This window comes from Panthera leo, chromosome A1 (genome assembly GCF_018350215.1).
Source record: "Panthera leo isolate Ple1 chromosome A1, P.leo_Ple1_pat1.1, whole genome shotgun sequence".
NCBI lineage: Eukaryota > Metazoa > Chordata > Mammalia > Carnivora > Felidae > Panthera > Panthera leo.
In genome coordinates, this window is record NC_056679.1 from 125,203,949 (window position 1) to 125,225,189 (window position 21,241).

The 21,241-nt window shown below is 39.5% G+C and overlaps 2 protein-coding genes and 1 pseudogene across 5 annotated transcripts in view; 1 reads left to right on the forward strand and 2 right to left on the reverse strand.

The window, feature by feature from the left end:
- Positions 1 to 21,241, reverse strand: part of MIER3 (MIER family member 3) — a 195,526-nt gene that overhangs the window by 132,028 nt on the left and 42,257 nt on the right. Inside the window, exons 5-6 of one of the 4 annotated variants that reach the window (XM_042939328.1) lie at positions 20,152 to 20,253; positions 61 to 196 (exon numbers count right to left, since the gene is read on the reverse strand). The gene's annotated coding sequence lies outside the window, so the exon portion shown is untranslated. Of the gene's footprint in view, positions 1 to 60; positions 197 to 20,091; positions 20,254 to 21,241 lie in introns of those variants that run through there. The other 3 variants (XM_042939320.1, XM_042939349.1, XM_042939334.1) reach the window with 3 other exon arrangements.
- On the forward strand, positions 4,067 to 4,983 carry LOC122220210 (annotated as a pseudogene).
- On the reverse strand, positions 4,440 to 15,227 carry LOC122220180 (SWI/SNF-related matrix-associated actin-dependent regulator of chromatin subfamily E member 1-like). The gene is given in 3 exon segments (XM_042939374.1): positions 4,440 to 4,640; positions 12,492 to 14,377; positions 14,380 to 15,227. Coding segments are annotated over 2 exon segments (1,233 nt in total). The 5' UTR covers positions 15,143 to 15,227; the 3' UTR covers positions 4,440 to 4,640; positions 12,492 to 13,907.

Consider the following 21,241-nt stretch of genomic DNA (forward strand, 5'->3'; position numbering starts at 1 on the left):
TCCAAATCTCGTGCCAAAGTCAGAAGTGGCTTCTTCCTTGCTAAAAACCAGTGGACTCACCACAGCATCTGATGCTCTTGACCTCCTTGAAGTACTTTCCTTTCTTGACTCAGATCGTCCTCCCTCCACCTTCTCCTGATTCTTTTACTCCTTTGACTATTCATTCTTATTCTTCTCTGCAGTTTGCTTTTTTTTTCTGAAACAGAGAAGACCGTCAATGTCAAACTTCTCACTGTTTTCATTCTCTTTTCCCTCTTACCCTGGAAGAAAATAGCATCAATTAATGTTCACAGGGCAATAGCTTCTGGAGCTGAACTCTGGTCCAAAAGACTTGATTCCCATAAAATCTTCTGTGTCCACACTGGACTTGCCTAAATATTGTATTGGCACAACAAAGGCAAAGTGTCAAAATCTAAACTCATACTTTTTCTTCAGAACTTGTTTTTCATCCACTACTTCCCTTTTGATGCATAGTACTGCTACCTATCCAATTATTTAAGCCAGAAATTTGGCTTAAAATGATAGCATGAGACAGTGTGACTGCAAAACAGAAAAGCCATTGAATAAAAGATGATTTATCATATGTTTAAGGATAATCTCATAAAAGGCAATTACATATATATATATTTTAAGTTTATTTATCTTGAGAAAGAGAGGGCACATGAGAGGGGTAGGGAAAGAGATAGAGGGAGAGAGAGAGAATCTCAATCAGGCTCTGTGCTGTCAGCGTGGAGTCTGACTTGGGGCCCAATCCCACAAACCACAAGATCATGACCTGAGCTGAAATCAAGGCTTGGATGCTCAACCTACTAAGCCACCCAGGCATCTATCTTTTTTTTAATTTAACTTTATCTTTTATTTTTTAAAATTTACATCCAAATTAGTTAGTATATAGTGAAGCAATGATTTCAGTAGATTCCTTACTGCCCCTTACCCATTTAAAAAAAATTTTTTTTTAACATTTATTTATTTTTGAGACAGAGAGAAACAGAGCATGAACAGGGGAGGGTCAGAGAGAGGGAGACACAGAATCTGAAACAGGCTCCAGGCTCTGAGCTGTCAGCACAGAGCCCGACGCGGGGCTAGAACTCACAGTCCTCACGGACCGTGAGATCATGACCTGAGCTGAAGTCGGACGCTTAACCGACTGAGCCACCCAGGCGCCCCTGCCCCTTATCCATTTAGCCCATCCCCCCTTCCACAACCCCTCCAGCAACCCTCAGTTTGTTCTCCATATTTAGGAGTCTCTTTTGTTTTCTCCCCCTCCCTGTTTTTATATTATTTTTGTTTCCCTTCCCTTCATCTGTTTTGTCTCTTAAAGTCCTCATATGAGTGAAGTCATATGATTTTTGTCTTTCTCTGACTAATTTCACTTAGCATACTACCCTCCAATTCCATCCACATAGTTGCAAATGGCAAGATTTCATTCTTTTTGATTGCCGAGTAATAATCCAGTGTATATATATACCACATTTTCTTTATCCATTCATCCATCGATGGACATTTGGGCTCTTTCCATACTTTGGCTATTGTTGATAGTGCTGCTATGAACATGGGGGTGCACACGTCCCTTCGAAACAGCACACCTGTATCCCGTGGATAAATGCCTAGTAGTGCAATTGCTGGGTCATAAGGTAGTTCTATTTTTAGTTTTTGAGAAACCTCCATACTGTTTTCCAGAGTGGCTGCACCAGCTTGCATTGCCACCAACAATACAAAAGAGATCCTTTCTCCTCATCCTTGCCAACAACTGTTGTTGCCTGAATTGTTACTGTTAGCCATTCTGACAGGTGTAAGGTGGTATCTCATTGTGGTTTTGATTTGTATTTCCCTGATGATGAGTGATGTTGAGCATTTTTTCATGTGTCGGTTGGCCATCTGGATGTCTTCTTTGGAGAAGTGCCTATTCATGTCTTTTGCCCATTTCTTCACTGGATTATTTGTTTTTTGGGTGTTGAGTTTGATAAGTTCTTTATAGATTTTGGATACTAACCCTTTATCTGATATGTCATTTGCAAATATCTTCTCCCATTCTTTCAGTTGCCTTTTAGTATTGCTGATTGTTTCCTTCACTGTGCAGAAACTTTTTATGTTGATGAGGTCCCAATAGTTCATTTTTGCATTGTTTCCCTTGCCTCCAGAGACATGTTGAGTAAGAAGTTGCTGTGGCCAAGGTCAAAGAGGTTTTTGCCTGCTTTCTCCTCGAGGATTGTGATGGCTTCCTGTCTTACATTGAGGTCTTTCATCCACTTTGAGTTTATTTTTGTGTATGGTGTAAGAAAGTGGTCCAGGATGGGGCGCCTGGGTGGCTCAGTCGGTTAAGCGTCCGACTTCTGCTCAGGTCACGATCTCGCAGTCTGTGAGTTCGAGCCCCGTGTCGGGCTCTGTGCTAAGAGCTCAGAGCCTGGAGCCTGTTTCAGATTCTGTGTCTCCCTCTCTCTCTGACCCTCCCCCATTAATGCTCTGTCTCTCTCTGTCTCAAAAATAAATAAACGTTAAAAAAAAAAATAAAAAAAAAAAAAAAGAAAAAAAAAGAAAGTGGTCCAGGTTGATTTTTCTGCATGTCAGTGTCCAGTTCTCCCAGCACCACTTGCTGAAGAGACTGTCTTTATTCCATTGGATATTCTTTCCTGCTTTGTCAAAGATTAGTTGCCCATACGTTTGTGGGTCCATTTCTGGGTTCTCTATTCTATTCCATTGATCTGAGTATTTGTTCTTGTGCCATATCTATTTTTTTAGGTCAGTTCTACATGGGGCTTGGACTTATGACCTTGAGACAAGAGTCACATGCTATAACGACTGAGCCACGTGCCCCATAAAAGGCAATTATAAGAAATTTAAACAGGGGCACCTGGCTGGCTCAGTTGGTAGAGCAAGCAGCTCTTGATAGGGGGTCATGAATTCAAGCCCCATGTTGAGTGTACAGATTACTTACAAAGAAAAGAAAAAACAACCAGACCCCAAAGGAAACTCAGTCTCCCAAGCTCATCTGAATAGCTTTTCTTGACTTTTATCTATTTCCTCCTTCCATGACTAGATTTTTCTGCTAATCTATGGGTTACTAATGCCCCTGCAACTCTAACCCAGTGTGACCTTCCAGGCTAAGCCCACAGCAACATTTCTCTGAATGCCCTGAATATCATGGTTCATAGCCAGAGAGAATCAGACTGCCTCAACTTAGCTGAGTCAAGGGGTGCAAACATGTCTGTTCATGTCCTCTACCTTAGCTAGATCTGTAGATGGAAACAGACTCTCTTTGAAGGAGCTGTGGGAAAGCTAAACTATATGTCGAGTGTCAGTTCTTGAATTTTCACTCTTCACAAATATTCACATCCAAGAAAGAGTGATCACTAGGGTGTCTGGCTGGTTCAGTAGTAGAGCATGCAACTCCTGATTTTAAGGTCTTGAGTTCAAGCTGTATGTTGGGTGTAGAGCTTACTTAAAACCAATTAATTAATGAATTAATTAATTTAAAAAGAGTGAAAAAATAAAAAAAGAGTGATCAAGTTCTATCAGTTCTACCTGTCTAATATTTCACAAATCTAACCACTTCTCTTCATTTCCTTCTCTCATTTAAGTCACCCTTTTCTAGATCTTTCCAATGTGTCCCTACATTCACTCTCTTTCTTCTCATCAGTCCTCTATGCTGCAGCCAGAGTGACCTTTTTAAAGTACCAATTTGAGGGGTGCCTGGGTGGCTCAGTCAGTCAGGCATCTGACTTTGGCTCAGATCATAATCTCACAGTTTGTGGGTTCAATCCCTGTGTTGGGCTCTATGCTGATAGCTCGGAGCCTGGAGCCTGCTTTGGATTCTGTGTCTTCCTCTCTCTCTGTGCCTTCCCTGCTCATGCTCTGTTTCTATTTCTCAAAAATGAATAAACGTTAAAAAAATTAAAAAAATAAAGTACCAATTTTATAATGTCACTTTTTTACTTAAGTCTTTTCATAGGATATGTCAAGACTGACATCTGACTTGTAGATATCTATATATCAGTTCAAACTTAATATGACCATCTTAGTTTCCCAGGGCTTCTGTACAAAATTACCACTAATTTGAAGGGCCTCTGGGAAGATGGTGGGGGCAGGCATGGCTGCCCTGGGCTCTTGGGTACCTCATCAGAGGTGGGGCAGAGAGGCTGTCTTCTTAGGCTTCCACCATGGCCTCAGCGCGTTACTTGCAAGGAAGTCGGAGTGGACGCCACGGTGGGTCCCAGCTTGCAGACCAAAGTCATCAGTCTCTTTTCTTAGTCAACCAGACCTTCCAAACTTGGCTTATAAGAAGCTAAAAGGCAAAAGTCTGGGAATTATCTTCATCCCTGGCTATATTTCTAACATGAATGGTACAAAAGCTTTGGCGATTGCAGAGTTTTGCAAATCTCTAGGTCATGCCTATATAAGGTTTGGTTCATCAGGAGTTGGAAATTCGGATGGTAACTTACAAGAATGCACAGTGGAAAAATGGAGAAAAGATGTTCTTTCTGTAATTGATGACTTAGCTGAAGGACCACAGATACTTGTTGGATCTAGCCTTGGTCAATAGCTAATGCTTCATGCTGCAATTGCAAGGCCACAAAAGGTCATTGCTTTTGTTGGTATAGCTACAGCTGTAGATGACCTAGTGACACAGTTTAATCAGCTCCCTGTTGAGGTGAAAAAGGAAATAGAGATGAAAGGTGTGTGGACCATGCCATCAAAATACAGTGAAAAAGGAGTTTTTGACATTCAGTACGGTTTCATTAAAGAAGCTGAACACCACTGCTTGTTACATAGCCCTATTCCTGTGAACTGCCCTATACGATTGCTCCACGGCATGAAAGATGACATCATACCTTGGCATACAGCCATACAGGTTGCCGACCGAGTAGTCAGCAAAGATGTAGATGTCATCCTCCGAAAACACAGTGATCACAGAATGAAGGAATAATCGGACATTCAACTTCTTGTTTACACTATTACACTAAGCTTTCAACTGTAGTTAACTAGAATCACATTTTTAGTTGGTGTATCAACTAATGGATCCAGAAAATTGGAAGAAGGACAACAAATGAAAGACCCCGATACTTGGGTTTTTTCCTCTTATCTCTCTATTTTGTAAATATAACATGAGTATTTATTTAATGATGTATAATATAAGTGATACAAATTGTGACGAAAGTATAAGCTGCCATCTGGAAAATTTTCTTCCTTCAATCCTTGATTTCTTTTAATTGAAGTAGAGTTGACACAGTGTTATAATAGTTTCAGGGATACAACATAGTGGTTGGACAGCTCTATATGTTATGCTATGCTCACCACAGATGTAGCTGCCACCTGTCACCATGCAGCACTATTAGAGTGCCACCGACTATTCCCTCTGCTGTACCTTTTGTCCCGTGACCTACTCATTCTGTACCTGGAAACCTGTGTCTCCCAGTCCCTTTCACCTATTTTTGCCCATCCCCCCACCCTCTCCCCTCTGACAGCCACCAGTTTGTTCTCTGAATTTATGGGTCTGTTTCTGCTTTGTTTGTTGTTTGTTTTGCTTTTTAGGTTCCACATATAAGTGCAATAATACCGTATTGTCTTTCTTACTTATTTGTCTTACTTACTTACTTACTTACTTACTTACTTACTTGTCTAACTTACTTCACTTGACCTAGTACCCTCTAGGTCTATCCATGTTGCGTGTTGATTTTTTTTTTTTTTTTATTAAAAGATTTCCTACTTTTTCATTCGAGATAATTTATTTGCTAAATGCTTATGTTAACCAGGGAAGCTCTTAATTGTGTTCTCTTCTACTTAGAATTGTTAAAAAAGCTTGAATTTTTTGTCCTTTGTTTGTCATCGGTCATATATGGAAATTTGTAAAATTGCTTCTGATTTTAAAATGCTATCCACAAAATACAGGACAATGTTTACTGAAGTAAATCTTAAATGATTGGAAAAAATGTCTGAGGCATAAATAAAGTTCAAAACATCAGAATATGACTATTAAAAAATTTACCACAAATTTGGTGGCTTAAAACAACAGAAGTTTACTTTTCACAGTTCTGGAGGCTTGAAGATGTTAGCAGGACCATGCTCCCTCTGAAATCTCTAGGGAAGAATCCTTCCTTACTTTTTTCTAGAATCTGGTGACTCCTGGCAATCTCTGACACTCCTTGGCTTGAACTGCATCACTCCAAACTTTGCCTCCATCTTCTCATGGCCTCCTTTTCATGTGTCTCTCTGAGTCCCCCCCCTCCCCCTTCTTATAATGAAAACTGTCACGGGATTTAGAGCCTACCCTATATCCAGGATGATTCCATCTCTTAAGATCCTTAACATCTGCAAAGACCCAGCATTCTGAGATTCCAGGTTGACATGAATTCCAGGGAACTATTACTTAACTCATCACAATTGCCTACAGGCCTTTTATGATATGGTATCTACTTACCTCTCTAGCCTCATCTCTTACCACTCTCCATCTCTCATTCAAATCTTCAATCATACTAAACCCCTTGCAATTCTGGGACCACAGGATGTTCCTTCTCCCTTCTGCAAAAAGATCTTTGCATTTCCTGCCCATCTCTGTCTGGAATGTCCTTGCTATCTCCCTTTGCCTGACTCTTACTATTTTTCAGATTCAGTTGCTCTAGGAAGTTTTCCTAAATCTCACCCCTCATTTCCATTTGCTCCCCTCACCCTAGATTTACCTCAATCATAGCATGTTTTGCACTATTTCATCATTTTAATTGCTGAGTCATTTCTATAGATCTCTTTCCCCATTTCTTTGCCAGCCAAGTAATCAGTAAGGGACCAAACATTTCTTGTTTTGTTTTCTTTTTAAATTTTTTTTAATGGCTATTTATTTCTGAGAGAGAGAGAGACAGAGAGAGAAAGAGAGAGAGACAGAGTGTGAGTGGAGGAGGGGCAGAGAGAGAGGGAGACACAGAATCCAAAGTAAGCTTCCAGGCTCTGAGACAGGCTCTGTCTGCACAGAGCCTGACACAGGGCTCAAACTCATGAACCATGAGATCTTGACCTGAGACAAAGTCAGATGGTCAACCACCTGAGCCACCCAGGTGCCCCTCTTGTTTTGTTTTCATTTGTAGTATTCTCAGAGCCTAACACAGCGCCTAATAGGCACTCTACAAATGATTATAGAATGAATCAATCAATCAATCAATGAAAAGCAGTTCACATATGGTAAGAATTTCCAGATGTTAAAATTGATATGCAATAGCATCCGTGGTGGTTTCTTTATTCATGTTTCTCCTTTAAAGAGAATATTAACTTCATCTGAGGAAACTGTGAGTACTCCATGAATACTGAATATCACATTACGCAATATTAAATTACCCCATTTGGTTTTGGTGTTGCATGAGATGAAAACCCACTTTGAACTGACCATAGCCGTATTCATTTTGATTATCCTTAGATCAAATAATGTAAGATTCTCAATTACAGCCATAAACTTGAATGATGTAAATTATCATATGAATGGGTTTGAATTCCATATTAGTATTAACTTTAAGGAAAATTATGTAGTTTTTTTCTAAAGAGAAGAAAAGCTTCTATTGAAGTTGGAAATTGTGTATACCTGTAAGTGAAAGAACCAGAAAAATAGCCTTAAAGAAAAGAGAAAGTTAAAGTATGAAGATAGTATTGATTATCTGCAAGTAACTCACCACTCTCATTACAATAGAATTTATATTATACAGTCACTTTGAATAAAATTAGGACAGAGAAATGTTATTAGGAAGATCACATTCCCTTTTGTTAATTTTTGGAATGAAAGGCTCCCAGGATTTTTCAATATTTTCCTTTATGGTTAACAAAACATCACGGATTATGTAAGTATGTAGCAGGATCTCACACTTGTCAGAATGGCTAAAATCAACAATACAAGAAACAACAAGTGTTGGTGAGAATGCAGAGAAAAAGGAAACCTGTGCACTGTTGTTGGGATTTCAAACTGGTGCAGCCACTCTGGAAAACTGTATGGAGTTTCCTCAAAAGGTTAAAAATAGAACTACCCTACGATCCAGCAACTGCATTACCGGGTATTTACCCAAAGCATACAAAAACACTCAAAGGGATACGTGCACCCCTAACTTTATAACAACGTTATTTACAATAGTCAAGATATAGAGGCAGCCCAAGTGTTGATTGATGGATAAAGAAGATGTGGTATATATATATACAATGGAATGTTATTCAGCCATAAAAAAGAATGAAATCTTGCCATTTGCAAAAACATGGATGGAGCCAGAGAGTATAATACTAAGCAAAGTAAGTCAGAGAAAGACAAATACCATATGATTTCACTCATATGTGGAATTTAAGAAACAAAACAAATAGAGGCACCTGGGTTGTTCAGTCAGTTCAGCGACTCTTGGTTTTGGCTCAGGTCATGATCTTGCAGTTTGTGTATTTGAGCCCCGGGTCAGTTTCTGTGCTGACAGTGCAGAGCCTGCTTGGGATTCTCTCTCCCTCTTTCTCTGCCCCTCCCCTATTCATTCTCTCTATCTCTCAAAATAAATAAACTTAAAAAAAATTTTTAAAAAGAAACAAAACAAACAAGCAAATAGGAAAAAAAAAGAGAGTGAATGAGACAAATCAAGAAACAGACTCTTAATTATAAAGAATAAACTATTCTTTACCAGAGGGGAGGGGTGGGGATGGGCAAAATAGGTGATGGGGATTAAGTAGTGCACTTGTGGTGAGCACTGGGTGACATATGGAATTGTTGAATTACTATATTGTGCACCTGAAACTAATATTACACTGTATGTTAACTAATTAGAATTAAAATAAAAACTAAAAAAAAAAAAAAAAAGTATGTAGCAGACTAGCTGGGTTACCTGAAAGAAAAGAACTTAAAAGCTAATTGTTGTTGAAGGACATCATCAAGTAGGACATCAATGATGGAGACAGTTCCTGGAGTCCCTTGGTTCCTGTGATCCCCCAGTCATGGGGAAGCACTTTTAGCTTGTGTTTAAAGGATTTGTAAGGGCCTGCCAGAGGGGTGGCAAAGTTCTCCAGAGTAACAGCAACCCAAGTTTCCAAGGGGCATCAAGAACAGAATAACTCAAAGGTGGAGGGACTGAGCTAGCTGTGATGAGACTAAGAAAGGGGAGTTTCTGGTGACTGCCTGGTCTTCAGACTGTCCTTGGGGAACTAAGCAAAATGAAAGAGGATGACTAGTAGATAAAAAGACTACACTTTACTTCACTTATTCCCTCTCTCCTCTCTTCTTTTCTTTCTTTCTTTCTTTCTTTCTTTCTTTCTTTCTTTCTTTCTTTCTTTCTGAGGGAGAGAGTGGGTGCAGGAGAGTGGGGAGCGAGGGGCAGAGAGACAGAGAGAATCCTAGGAAAGGCAGAGAGAGAGAGAGAGAGAGAGAGAGAGAAGTGGGGCTCACGCAAAGCAGGGCTCGAGATCACCTGAAGGGGAGCTCAAGCTGATGAACCAAACTGTGAAACCATGACCAGAGCGGAAGTCAGATGCTTAACACCAGGTGTCCTTCTCGTCTCTCTTTCTATCCTCTCTCTCCCTGTTCTCTCACACACCTGCTGTCTGGCCGTCTCTGGATTATTGGAAAGTAGGGAAAAAAGCAAGACAAATCCCTGTTATTCACATAACCTTTCCCTGAAGCCTATCTTTCTGTGAACAAAGGCCATGGCTGGAAAGAACTAGATACTCATTTATAACCCTCATTTCTGAAAATCTAGTCATTCATTGTTTTTTAATTCATTCATTTGTTCATCATTCATCATTCAACAAACATTTATTGAGCCTATAATGTTCTAGGTATAAAATTTATCTTCCAGATCAATTATTTTCAATCCTTTTTCTTTAAGCCATGCAAGCATTTTTTTTTTTTTTTCCAGTAAAGGATCACCGATGCTCAATATGGAAAACATAAAAGCTGCACTGAGTCAATTGGGGTGAGGACACAGAACTTGCCCAATTCCTACCCTTCCTTGCCATGCAGCCCCTGAAAGATTCTGTGGAGCATAGCATACCTACACTGTCCTATAATGATCACTTTTGGAGGATGCTAGTGAACCACTGTGTTAAGTTTGAAAACTGATAAAGAGAGCAAAGAATTAATCATTACTCCTGTGCTTCCTATACATGCTGTCCCTCATAATAAGCAAATATTTGATGAACAAGTTTCTCTTTATAGGACTACCAGTAGAAAGAAGGAACAATATTGAATTCAAATATCACCATTTTGCAATCTCTAATGAATCAACAGATCAAGTCAGTGATCATCGATGGTGGCTAACATCACAAAGAACAACCAGACTTTCTGTACCACCTAATAGAAGAATGCACACCACCACTCACGAGGTTGTCTTGGAAAATAAATCCAGTGTCAATCTGGTTAATCACTAGATCTCATTTACAGAAAATTTAAAGGAGAGAGGATCATGAAGGAATTCTGTCCTCTGCTTTTCTTGAAGTTGGCACCCCACATCAATATCTTCTTCCCGACTTCAGGTGCTCCAGCACTAGCTCAGAGACCTAGATAGAACAATTGAGGTATTAAGTGGATAATTTGTTTATCTTTGAGGTTCCAGACAGAAGTCTCTCTCCTCATCTTCAATTCCTCATTCTCTACCGGATCGCTCTCATGAGCATTTAAATGTGCAATTGGTTCTCAGTGAGTTCCATATCCCTAAATCAGATGTATATTGTCTGTCAGTAGCATTCGTTGTAGATCCTCTTTGAAGCCATTCTGTTGTCCCTGCTATTGTGATACTGCATTCTTCCACTGGTTGTCCAGTCTCTCTGACCAGAGCTTCTCATTCTTTTCTGCCACATAATCTTTACATGTTGGACATTTTTAAAGGCTCAGACCTGGCTTCCCTTCCTTCTCGTTCTGTTCTCTTTCTCTCTCTCTCTCTCTCTCTCTCTCTCTCTCTCTCTCTCTCTTCCTTCCATCTCATCATACCCCTATCTTCAATTACTCACACTTCTTTAGTGATTTATATTCTGATGACTCCCAAGTTTATATTTCTGGCCTAGGTTTCTCTGCTCGCTTTACATGTCTGCCAATTCTTTGACAATCCTTTCACCAATGATGGAGTCTAATTCCCCTTTGCTCAAACATGGCTTGGCCTTATGACTCTTAACAAATAGAATGTGTGTAGTAGAATACTCTTGTTGGCAGGGATGCTATGTGACTTCTGAGGCAAGTTAGAAGAGGTGATACAGCTTCCTCCTGGCTCTCTCTCTCAGGATGCATGGTCTAGAGCCCTGAACCACCACATAAGAATTCTCATACCCTGAAGCTGCCTGAGAGACAAAGCAGAGACCATACTTTGGTAGACAGAGATGTCTGAGGAGCTTCAGCTGTTCCAGACTCAGAGTGTTTCCCAACACAGTGTCAGGCGTGTGAGTGAAGAGTCTTCCAGGTGACACCAGTCCCAGCCATCAGTTGACTGTGACCTCATGACAGACCCAAGCCAGAACACCTCAGTCAAATCATTTCAGATTTCTGACCCGCAGAAACTGGGACAAGTAATAAATGACTATTATTGTATAAAGACACTAAGTTTTGGGGTGCTTTGGTACTTAAAAATAGATATTCAGAATACCCTCTTTCACACAGACATCTCCTGAAGGAATGCCACCCCAAATATGCCACTTTGGCATATTGACTATTTTGAGCTGAAGGCACTTGAGAAGCAGCAGATGCAAGAAGGGCTCTCTGACCTCCCCTTTCCTCTCTAAAAATAGCCCATAAAATTTCCCATGAGAAAGGTGCCCTCTTCCTGTAGCAGAAATAAAAGAACATCCATATCACCAGAAATTGGGAATTGACACTGAGATGGATCTGTACAGATAAATTTACTAAAATCTTTACTTACTAAATTTATTAAAATCTTACTATAATCTTACTAAAATCTTACCTTTATCTTCTACTAATCTCTACACTCCCCACCCCCCACTGCCCCGTACATCTCCTAGTCACTTCCCCATAATTTATTGCCTCTAGCCCAAACCTCCTTTGTCTTATCATCTCTTTTCAAATGTATTATTTCTTTATCTAAAAGGTATATATATAAACTTTTTGCTCTGGGCACATCTCTGGGTCATTTTCTTGTGAAGATTTTCATACATGTAAAATTCTAATTAAACTTGTATGCTTTTCTCCTGTTAATTTGCTTTAAGTCAGTTTAATTCTCAGGCCCGGCCAGAGATCCTAAAAGAGTAGAGAAGAAATTTTTATTTCCTTCTCTCTGGCCCTATTGTTTCCCCATTTTGTCCTCTTGTTAAGTAGTTCATTACCTTCCTCCATCACCCACCTCCCATTCTTAGAAACTTAGCTTCTTGGTTGATTTTCATTTGGTACTTGGAACAGTACTTCCCTCAATCTTTTCATATTTATTATCTGCCTTGTGTTTCCTAGAATTCTTATTTGGTAGCATCCAAGGCATTTGTGCAATATTAAAAAAAAAAAAAAAAAAAAGATCCCCAGGGTGTAGCCAAGGCAGACAGCCTATAACAAAGACTCTTACATATGCATATATTGGAATGAAGATCCAAGTGTTTCATGAAAATAATTATCTCTGACTGAAGTAGAAGAACCATTAAGAATCATTAAACTTTGACATGAGTTGTTGGTGAAAGCAATAATTTCCTTTCCTAGAAGACATTAAAAGAATTAGATTCACAACAATTTAGGAATCTGAGTAGTAAAGATACCGTCAGTTCTAAAGCTAGGATAAAGATCTGAATGGCCAATGACCTGTGAGGAATCTAATTTTAAAGGCTAATACAGGCTTGGATTAGACGTATTTGTACCCAGGGGTGCCTGGGTGGCTCAGTGGGTTAAGGCTCACACTCTTTTTTTTTTTTTTTTTTTCCACTTATTTATTACATTTGGACCTTTAAGAAACATATACCATCAGATATACCACTATTCAGTAAAAATCTACTCTAGTTTTTGGGACGCATACGTGTCACAAACTATCTTTCTTCTAGTCTCCAAGACTTTACTAAGAATTTATCAAAAAGGTAGACTCTGATCTATGGGATCCTGAGCCTTGAGGTTTTGAACGTTTTGATTATTGTAGAACAATTCCAAGTGGATGAACTTAATTCCCAGCTGTTTTCCTTCTGGAAATGGGCTAATCATTTTGAAGTTGTCTAGTTCACCGCAAGACTATTCAATTCCTTAAGCTTTGTGATCTATTCTGTCTTTGGAAAACTTGGTAAAAAAGTAATTTTTTTTTCCTGTACAATAAGGATGAATTTATCAGAACACACCCAATATTAATCATAACAAAAAGCAGTACATGTAATGTGTATGTGCCATGTTGACTTTAATGACTACTTCAGAAGCTGGTAACTACTCTACCTATGGAAACTATTTCTGGATCAATACGACCCAAGCTCAGTTGCAGTCAACTCCTTAACACAACTCTTGGTATGTGACATTGATTAAAAATAAAAAAGGGTAAGTGAACAAATACATACTCATACATGATAACGTTTTCAAGAAGCTACTCTTTGTGGAAGGCTACAGGAAAGGGGACTTTCAGGAGACTGTTGACAGGGACCGGGAGGTTTAAAGCTATGGCTTTGGTAAGCACCCCAGTGAGCTATAGGAAGGCATTCGTAAGAGTCGGATTGTGCAGCATCAAAGGAGAACTCTCTAAAAGAGGTGGGTGTTTTCTCAATTAATTTAAATTCTGAGGCTTTCAGTAGTCGAGGGCTAGAAATAAGACCCAAAGAAAGGAACCATCTTCACAACGGCTTAAGAAAGGTGACTGTGCCATTCGGCTCATGATGCTAAATGGTCCAAAAGCATTTGGTGGTGTGATATGGACAAGAAAAATATTAATACACAAACCACATAACACCATTAAAACTCAAAAAACATCTTTTTTTCATTTAAAAAAGTATTTAGAACACATAAAACAAGGCAACATTTATTCTTTCTTCTCGTCTTCCGGTGTGGGGTCTGCTGGTGGTTCCTCCACGGTTGCACTGTTGCTCTCTGAGCCAGTGTTACTATCACTGGTCCCTTCCTCAGCCATACTGTCCACCCCCTCTTGCCCGCTCTCCTTGTCCTCAGGAGTAGATGTGCCTTCTTCACCATTCTGTTGGCTCTCCGTCGCTTCTTCAAGGTGTGTCTCCTCTGTCTCCATTGGGACACTCTCGTCATCCTTCTAGTCCTCGGTCTTACTGGCAGCTTGCTCTTCCTCAGGAACCATGCTGCTCTGACTGCGTTCAGCTTGCTCCGCTGCCTCTTTTTCTCTTTCCTCCTGCCTTTTGCGAGCCTGTTCCTCTGCCTGTGCAATTTCAGCGGCAATTTTTTCCATATCCACTTCCACTTTCAAACCGCACAACCTTTTAAGTTCATTGTTAAATGAATCTGTGCTTTCCAGGAATTTCCTCTCTTTTCCTGGTGTCTCTCCTCTATTTGAAGAAGTTCAGCTTCTAGTTTTCGCTGATGAACCATTAAGGACTGGACCTGTCGTTTGAGGACCTGCATTCTAGCTGTTGTGACAACTGACCGAACGTCTGGCACCACACTCTCACTAAGGATTTCACTGATGAGGCGGTGGTTTCTCTGGAAACGGGCGGTGGCTGTATGCTTCATTGAAAAGCCATCATCATAATCATCTGGATCTTCAGCAGGCTGAATGCTCATGTAAGGTTCTCCTTTCTCCATGCGAGACTGTCTCTGTCGACTTTCTTCCTCTAAAGCAGCTTCTACACGACTTTTTGCATTTATATAAGCAAGGTATGCGGGGGAATTATGATAGGCCTTCATAGATTCATTGTACTCTATCTTTTCTGCTTCGTATTCGTTTAAATATTCTTGTTTTTCTTCATCAGTGAGATCTCGCCACATGCCACCAATAATTTTGCCAATCTCCCACAACTTTAGGTCGGGGTTGGAAGCTTTTACTTGGTCCCAGACCTTTCTGCTGTACCTCATGTAGGGCATCAGCGGCTTATCTGGTGGCTTTGGGGGTTTTGGAATCGTAATACCAGAGGAGGCCGTGACCCGGCTGTTGGTGCCCGGGTTCCCTCCCAGCCTGTAGTTGTTGTAGGCGAGATGACTGTATGGATTGTATCCCACAAACCCTGGTGTGCTGGGCATTTGTGTTGCAGGAGCTGGGGTGGGAGGTGGGGCATAAGATGGTCTTTTTGACATTTTGGAAGGTTAAGTTCTCAGTTCCTTAAGAATGAATCTGAGACACCGCGGGCAGAAAAAGCGCCCGTAGCTCCGGCCTCATTTTCCTTTGTCCCCAAGGCTCACACTCTTGATTTCAGTTCAGATAGAGACCCTGGTCGGGCTCCATGCTGAGCATGGAGCCTGCTTGGGATTGTCTCTCTCTCTCCCTCTCTCTCTCTCTCTCAATCTGTCTCTCTCTGTCTCTCCCTCTCTCTCTACCCCTTCCCCATGTGTGCACTTGTGCTCATGCTGTCTCTCCCCCCTGTCTCTCTCACTCTCTCTTAAAAAAAAAGAAAAGAAAAGAAAAGGAAAGAAAAGGAAAGAAAAGAAAAGAAAAGAAATATTTGCACCCAAAGCAATGTTTCTGTACACAGTTCTAACCTGATTAGTCCTACCAAGGGATAAATCATACTTTTTTTTGGACTTGATTTCTCTTGGCCTTGATCTGCAACAGGAATGGAAAGAACAGGATGAACTAAGAGAATCTTTGTCATAGTACAGGAAGGGGAGGAGCAAGAGAAGAGGGTCAGGAAGACTAGGAATGCCCAGGTCTGCCCCAAGATGGGAGGAAATGAGACAGGATGACAGAGAAGTTAAGACAGGTTGTGCCCTAGATGGATTCAAATGGAATTTCTTTGGGGCTTCCATAAACACACCTGTATCTCAGAAGGAAGAGCTGTCTGCCTTATTTTGTGAGAAATGTTGGTCATGAATGTAAATAAATAGCCCCAAGCTATTGTGTGTTAAATCGAAGAATAATTCTTTGATAAGAAAATTCAATAATGAATGTTTTGAGACAGGCAGGGGAGAAAGAGAGAGACATTCACAAAAAAAAAAAAAAAAAAAGAAAAGAAAAGAAAGAAAAAAAGAAAAGAAAAGAAAAAGAGAGGGAGAGAGGAAGTAATCCTTCATAAATTCCACAAGAAAAAAATACTAATGGAGGGCCTGGCTGGCTGTGGGTAGAGCATGTGACTCTTGATCTTGAGGTTTTAAGTTCTAGCCTCACATTGGGTGGAGATTACTTTTTTTTTTAATTTTTTTAATGTTTATTTATTTTCAAGAGACAGAGAGACACAGTGTGAGCAGGGGACGGGCAGAGAGAGAGGGAGAGACAGAATCTGAAGCAGGCCCCAGGCTCTGAGCTGTCAGCACAGAGCCCGACACGGGGCTCGAACTCACGAACTGTGAGATCATGACCTGAGCCAAAGTCAGACACCCAACCGACTGAGCCACCCAGGCGCCCCGAGATTACTTTTTAAAAAATTAATGAAGGGTGCCTGGGTGGCTCAATCAGTTAAGCATCTGACTCTTCATTTTGGCTCAGGTTATCATCTCATGGTTCATGAGTTAGAGCCCCACATCAGGCTCTGCACTGACAGTGTGGAGCCTGCTTAGGATTCTCTCTCCCTCCCTCTGTCTCGGTTCCTCCCCCACTGGTGCCCTCTTGCTGTCAAAATAAATAAATAAACTTAAAAAAATTAAAAATTAAAAATTAATGAAAGGAAAGACCAGGTTCCAATGTTATCTATACTGCAACATATTGGAACATGAAATAAATCAGTATCTCAGTCCCCAGAAATTTTAAGACAATGAATAACTCATCTAAGACAATGTATATTTAATAGAAAAGTCCCAAAGTGAAGCACTGCAGTAATCTAGAATGAACATGAACAGCTTCTGATGTTAGGCACATTAAGAGTGAGGTGTTTTGGGAAAACAGCTTTCTGTTTTTGACAAGTACCACATCCAAGATGACATCTGAATAATTAATATGTTTAGCCTTGATAATACATTTTCAGAAGGAATGTGTTAGTCTGGATACAAATTTTCAAATAGTGAACAGTACTTCTTACTGTCACCTCCCATTATGTGTCTTTCATCATCTATTTAGCCAGCTGTGCTGTTATGTAGGCAAAAGCAAACGTATAACAGATGCTCCTAGAACTTAAAGCATAAGGTGTTTTCAAACATGGCTAGCTACATTGGTTAGAGATGAAAGGTGTCTGCACTGGAAAACAGATTAGTTTATCCACTAAGAGTAGTAGATAATGGAATAAAATTCACCACCTGCCAGCTAGCTATGTGTTCTTGGGCTAAGTTATTTAAACTTTCCAAGCCTCAGTCTTCTCTTCTTCCAGGGATGGCTATGATAATTAAACAAGATAATTCACTTAACAACAAACACATCTGGCAAAGGGTAAATGTTCAATAGATGTTAGCAATTCATTATTTAATTCTTATTGAATCGCATATGTGAGAGCTTTGGCGAGCAAGGAAATAGTTTGAAGAAAGCAAGTTGGTTTGATGCAGTACTGCAGCCGAGGCTGCTGCTTAGTGGCAAAAGACAAACAAAATAAAACAAAGAATACCTGTATGAGTGGTGCTCCCAAACTCTCACCTCAGCTTGAAGCAGAGAAGTTCAACTTTTATCATCTATATATTGAAGTCCTGGGTAAAATCTCAATAAAAAGCAGGGCAGCTGGGTGGCTCAGTTAGTTGAGCATCTGACTCTTGAGTTTGGCTCAGGTCATGATCTCACAGCCTGTGAGTGCAAGCCCAGCATTGGGCTCTGTGCGGACAGTGTGAAGCCTACTTGGGACTCTCTCTCTCCCTCTCTCTCTGCCCCTCCCCTGCTTGCTGTATTTCAAAATAACTAAAAATAAACTTTAAAAATTTAGTTTCAATAAAAACTAAATATTACTACTACTTAAATAATTTACAATAAGTGATAGTGGGTAGAGCCTCTGATGTCAAATCTGTACATTACATATCTATGGTGAAAGTCTTAGAAAATTAGAGATAATAGAGAACTTACATAACATGATAAATGGTATATACCAAAAATGTACAGCAGTAATATACTTAATAGTAAAATGCTGACTGATTTCCCTCTAAAATAAGAGTGAGAAAAGGATGCCTGTTTTCCATTCAATAGTGTACCACCCAGTGCAATAAAGCAAGAAAAAGAAATAAAAGGTATAAAGAAATGAAATAACAAAAATGTCATTAACTTCAAGTAATATGATTTTAAACATAAATATTCAAAATAGTCTACAGATAATTATATTTAATATGTTCATTAAAATTGATGGGTGCAAAGACAATATAGAAAACTCAATTCTATTTCTATATCCCAGCAACAAATTAGAAAATAAGTTTTTAAAAAGACACAATTTTCAATAATTTCAAAAATATCAAATACATGGTAGTAAATCCAGCAAACAAAATGTTAGTGAGATAAATTTTTAAAACCTGAAATTTACAGATACAACATGTTCTTAGATTGGAAGACTCAATGTTGAAAGAATGTCAGTTCTTTCTAAATTGACTTCCAGGTCAATGTGATCTCATTAAAAATCTCAACAGAAAATTTGTGAATTGAAAAGGTGATAGTAAAATTTATATGAAATGCAAACAGCTAAGAATAATAAAAAAAAAATTGAAGAAGCATATAAAGTATGAGGATTTGCTGTACTGAAATCAATGATTATTATAGTAACAAAGAGAGTAAGGTGTCAGTGCAAGAATAGAAAATTACAGAGTACAGAAAAGACCCATATGCATTTTGACACTTGTTTTACATTAAAGGTAGCAATGCAGAGAAGTGGAGGAAAGATGGTTTCTCCAATGTTAGGTATCCTTATAGGAAAAACAAAACTTGACCCCTACCTCTAATACAATACACAAAAATAAATTCTAGATAAACTTTGTTTCTAAATGTAAAACTTCAAACAGTAAAGTTTCTATATAGTAACTTAGTAAATCATCTTTGTAATTCTCACATTCTCCCTCTCAGATCCTATAGGGGAAATCAGCTCCAGGAGACAAAATGATCAGCTCATTTACATTAACATATAAATTCTAGGGGTTGGATGTACCATTAGAGGTCATAAGGTTCAGTTCCTCCTCATGGTGCATAAAAAGACTGGCAAGAGTTTAGCTATTAGCATTCCCAGGCCTTTCAACTCGACTATGGAGTAAGTTTCCTACTATGAAAGTTAAGTGCCAGACTGCTAAGCTGACGAGAAAATTTTAGTTCCCTGAAATATTACCCTCTGAGTTTGGGTTGTGCTTGAATTATTTCACTTTGAAGGAGATATTTTGCCTGGAGCTTTGGGCCATGTAATAGTGGAGGATCCTAAATCTTCAGAAGTTGTTCTGAGGAGGGAGAGGGATGTAGCTCATCACCTAAAGCAGGGTGACCAACCGCCTTGGTTTGCCTGGAACTGGGGGTGGTGGGGTCAGGACAGGCACTCTTGACTTGGGACTGAAATCATCTAAAGGCTCACTTACTGTATGTCTGGTCAGTGATGGTGACTACTGACTGGTAACTTAGCTGGAGTTATCAACTGAAACACCTTTACATGAACTCTCCATGTGGTTGCCAGGGAACCCTCACCACGTGACAGCTGAGTTCCGAGAACAAACATCTCAAGAGAACCAGGATGACTTGTGTCACCTTTTATGTTCTAGCCTCAGCTGTCACATAGCATCACCAGTCACCCAGATTCAAGGAGGAGGGCCCTAAATACCGCCCCATCCATGCGAGAACTCTCAAAGTACATTGTAAGATGAGTGGGTAGGATGAGAGATATTGTGGTGGCCATTTGTGGAAAATACAATATGCCACAGTCGTATACAGAATCCACTGAGACACCTGAAGGACTTGAACATACAGGTGACTGGTGTGGAGTGTGGCGGGGCAGGGAGCAAAAGAAAATCATTCTCTCAGGTGCTTCTCATTATCTTCCACATCTCATAAATCAATTTCTGTCCTGTGGGTTCTAGGTTTTTAAATATGAGCTGGATTTCCATAAAATTATGATAAAGAATGAAAGCAATGTGGCTGGAAAGGACATCTGTTCACAGTTCAGGTGTGCTTTACAACTTTGGTGATATTATATGAATGCAGAGTGGGGACTGGTCACCTGATTTGGTCAGAAGACTGTCATTTTAGGGTTATAAATTCTGTCTCCTTCTACTGTTACCTCCATTGTTTCATCTTACGATGTTGGTCAAGTCACTTGTGTCTCAGGTGCCTCATTTTTGAAATAAGAGTGATAGCAATACTTCACTTATTCACTTGATAGCTGTAGGAATCAAATAAGATCAGTATAAGAAACTGCCATGGAAGCATAACATTTATAATATTATATAAATGTGTCAAGTTTAACTTGCTATCTTCAAAAAGGCTAAGTATGAAAGCAAAGACAGGAACAGCCTTGGATGGGAATGATGACCTCTCAGGCCCTATTAGATCTGTCATTAAGACCTTGAACCAAAATAATCATTTATATCTAACTTACTGAATTAAAACATTTTGACCCAATGAGGACCAAATAACAATTAGATGATAACACTGTGTTTAATGCATTACTACAGTAAATCTGTAGATCAAGTAAGGTCCAACTATACCCATTATTTTTGGAAAATAATAGGGAAGAGCATAGTTTCATTTTTATAGATACAGAGCTTAACAAACTTTTAAACTTATTGTATTTAACCAATGTTCCACTCTGCTGAATTTCATGATGCAGAAAATGGACCATATTGTAGAAAAGGCTATTGGGAAACCCAAAATTGAAAAGTAATGATCACAAGCCACTATGGAAAGTGGTTGTAAAGAATTGAATGAAAAATGAGTAACACTAAAAAGAAGTTAAATCTCTCAACTTAATAATGAGTCTAGTAAAGAAGTCACAGACTGAAGGGGTGATAATAACCACCTCGTTGGATAATAAATTTGATTTCATTTCTGTTCCTAAGACAGCAAATTTATGAACAGCTCACAGTGGTGCAAAAAGTAATCTGAAATACACAGTAAGTTAATCAATGCTTGTTTTATGATTGCTGACCTAGGAAACTGCTGGCTGAGAAAGAGAAACACTCTGGGTCTCAGCTTCCAGTAGAGCCTCTCAGGCCTTCTCATCTGGTTTTTCTTCTTGGGTTGTCTCAATCCCTCTCAAAGTTCCAAACGGTCACCTTTACATGGGTGTGTGCTCTTCTACCACTAACTTCACTCTCTGGGCTCCAAGCTCATGTTACTAATGGCCTACTTATTATAGGGCAAAAAACTGT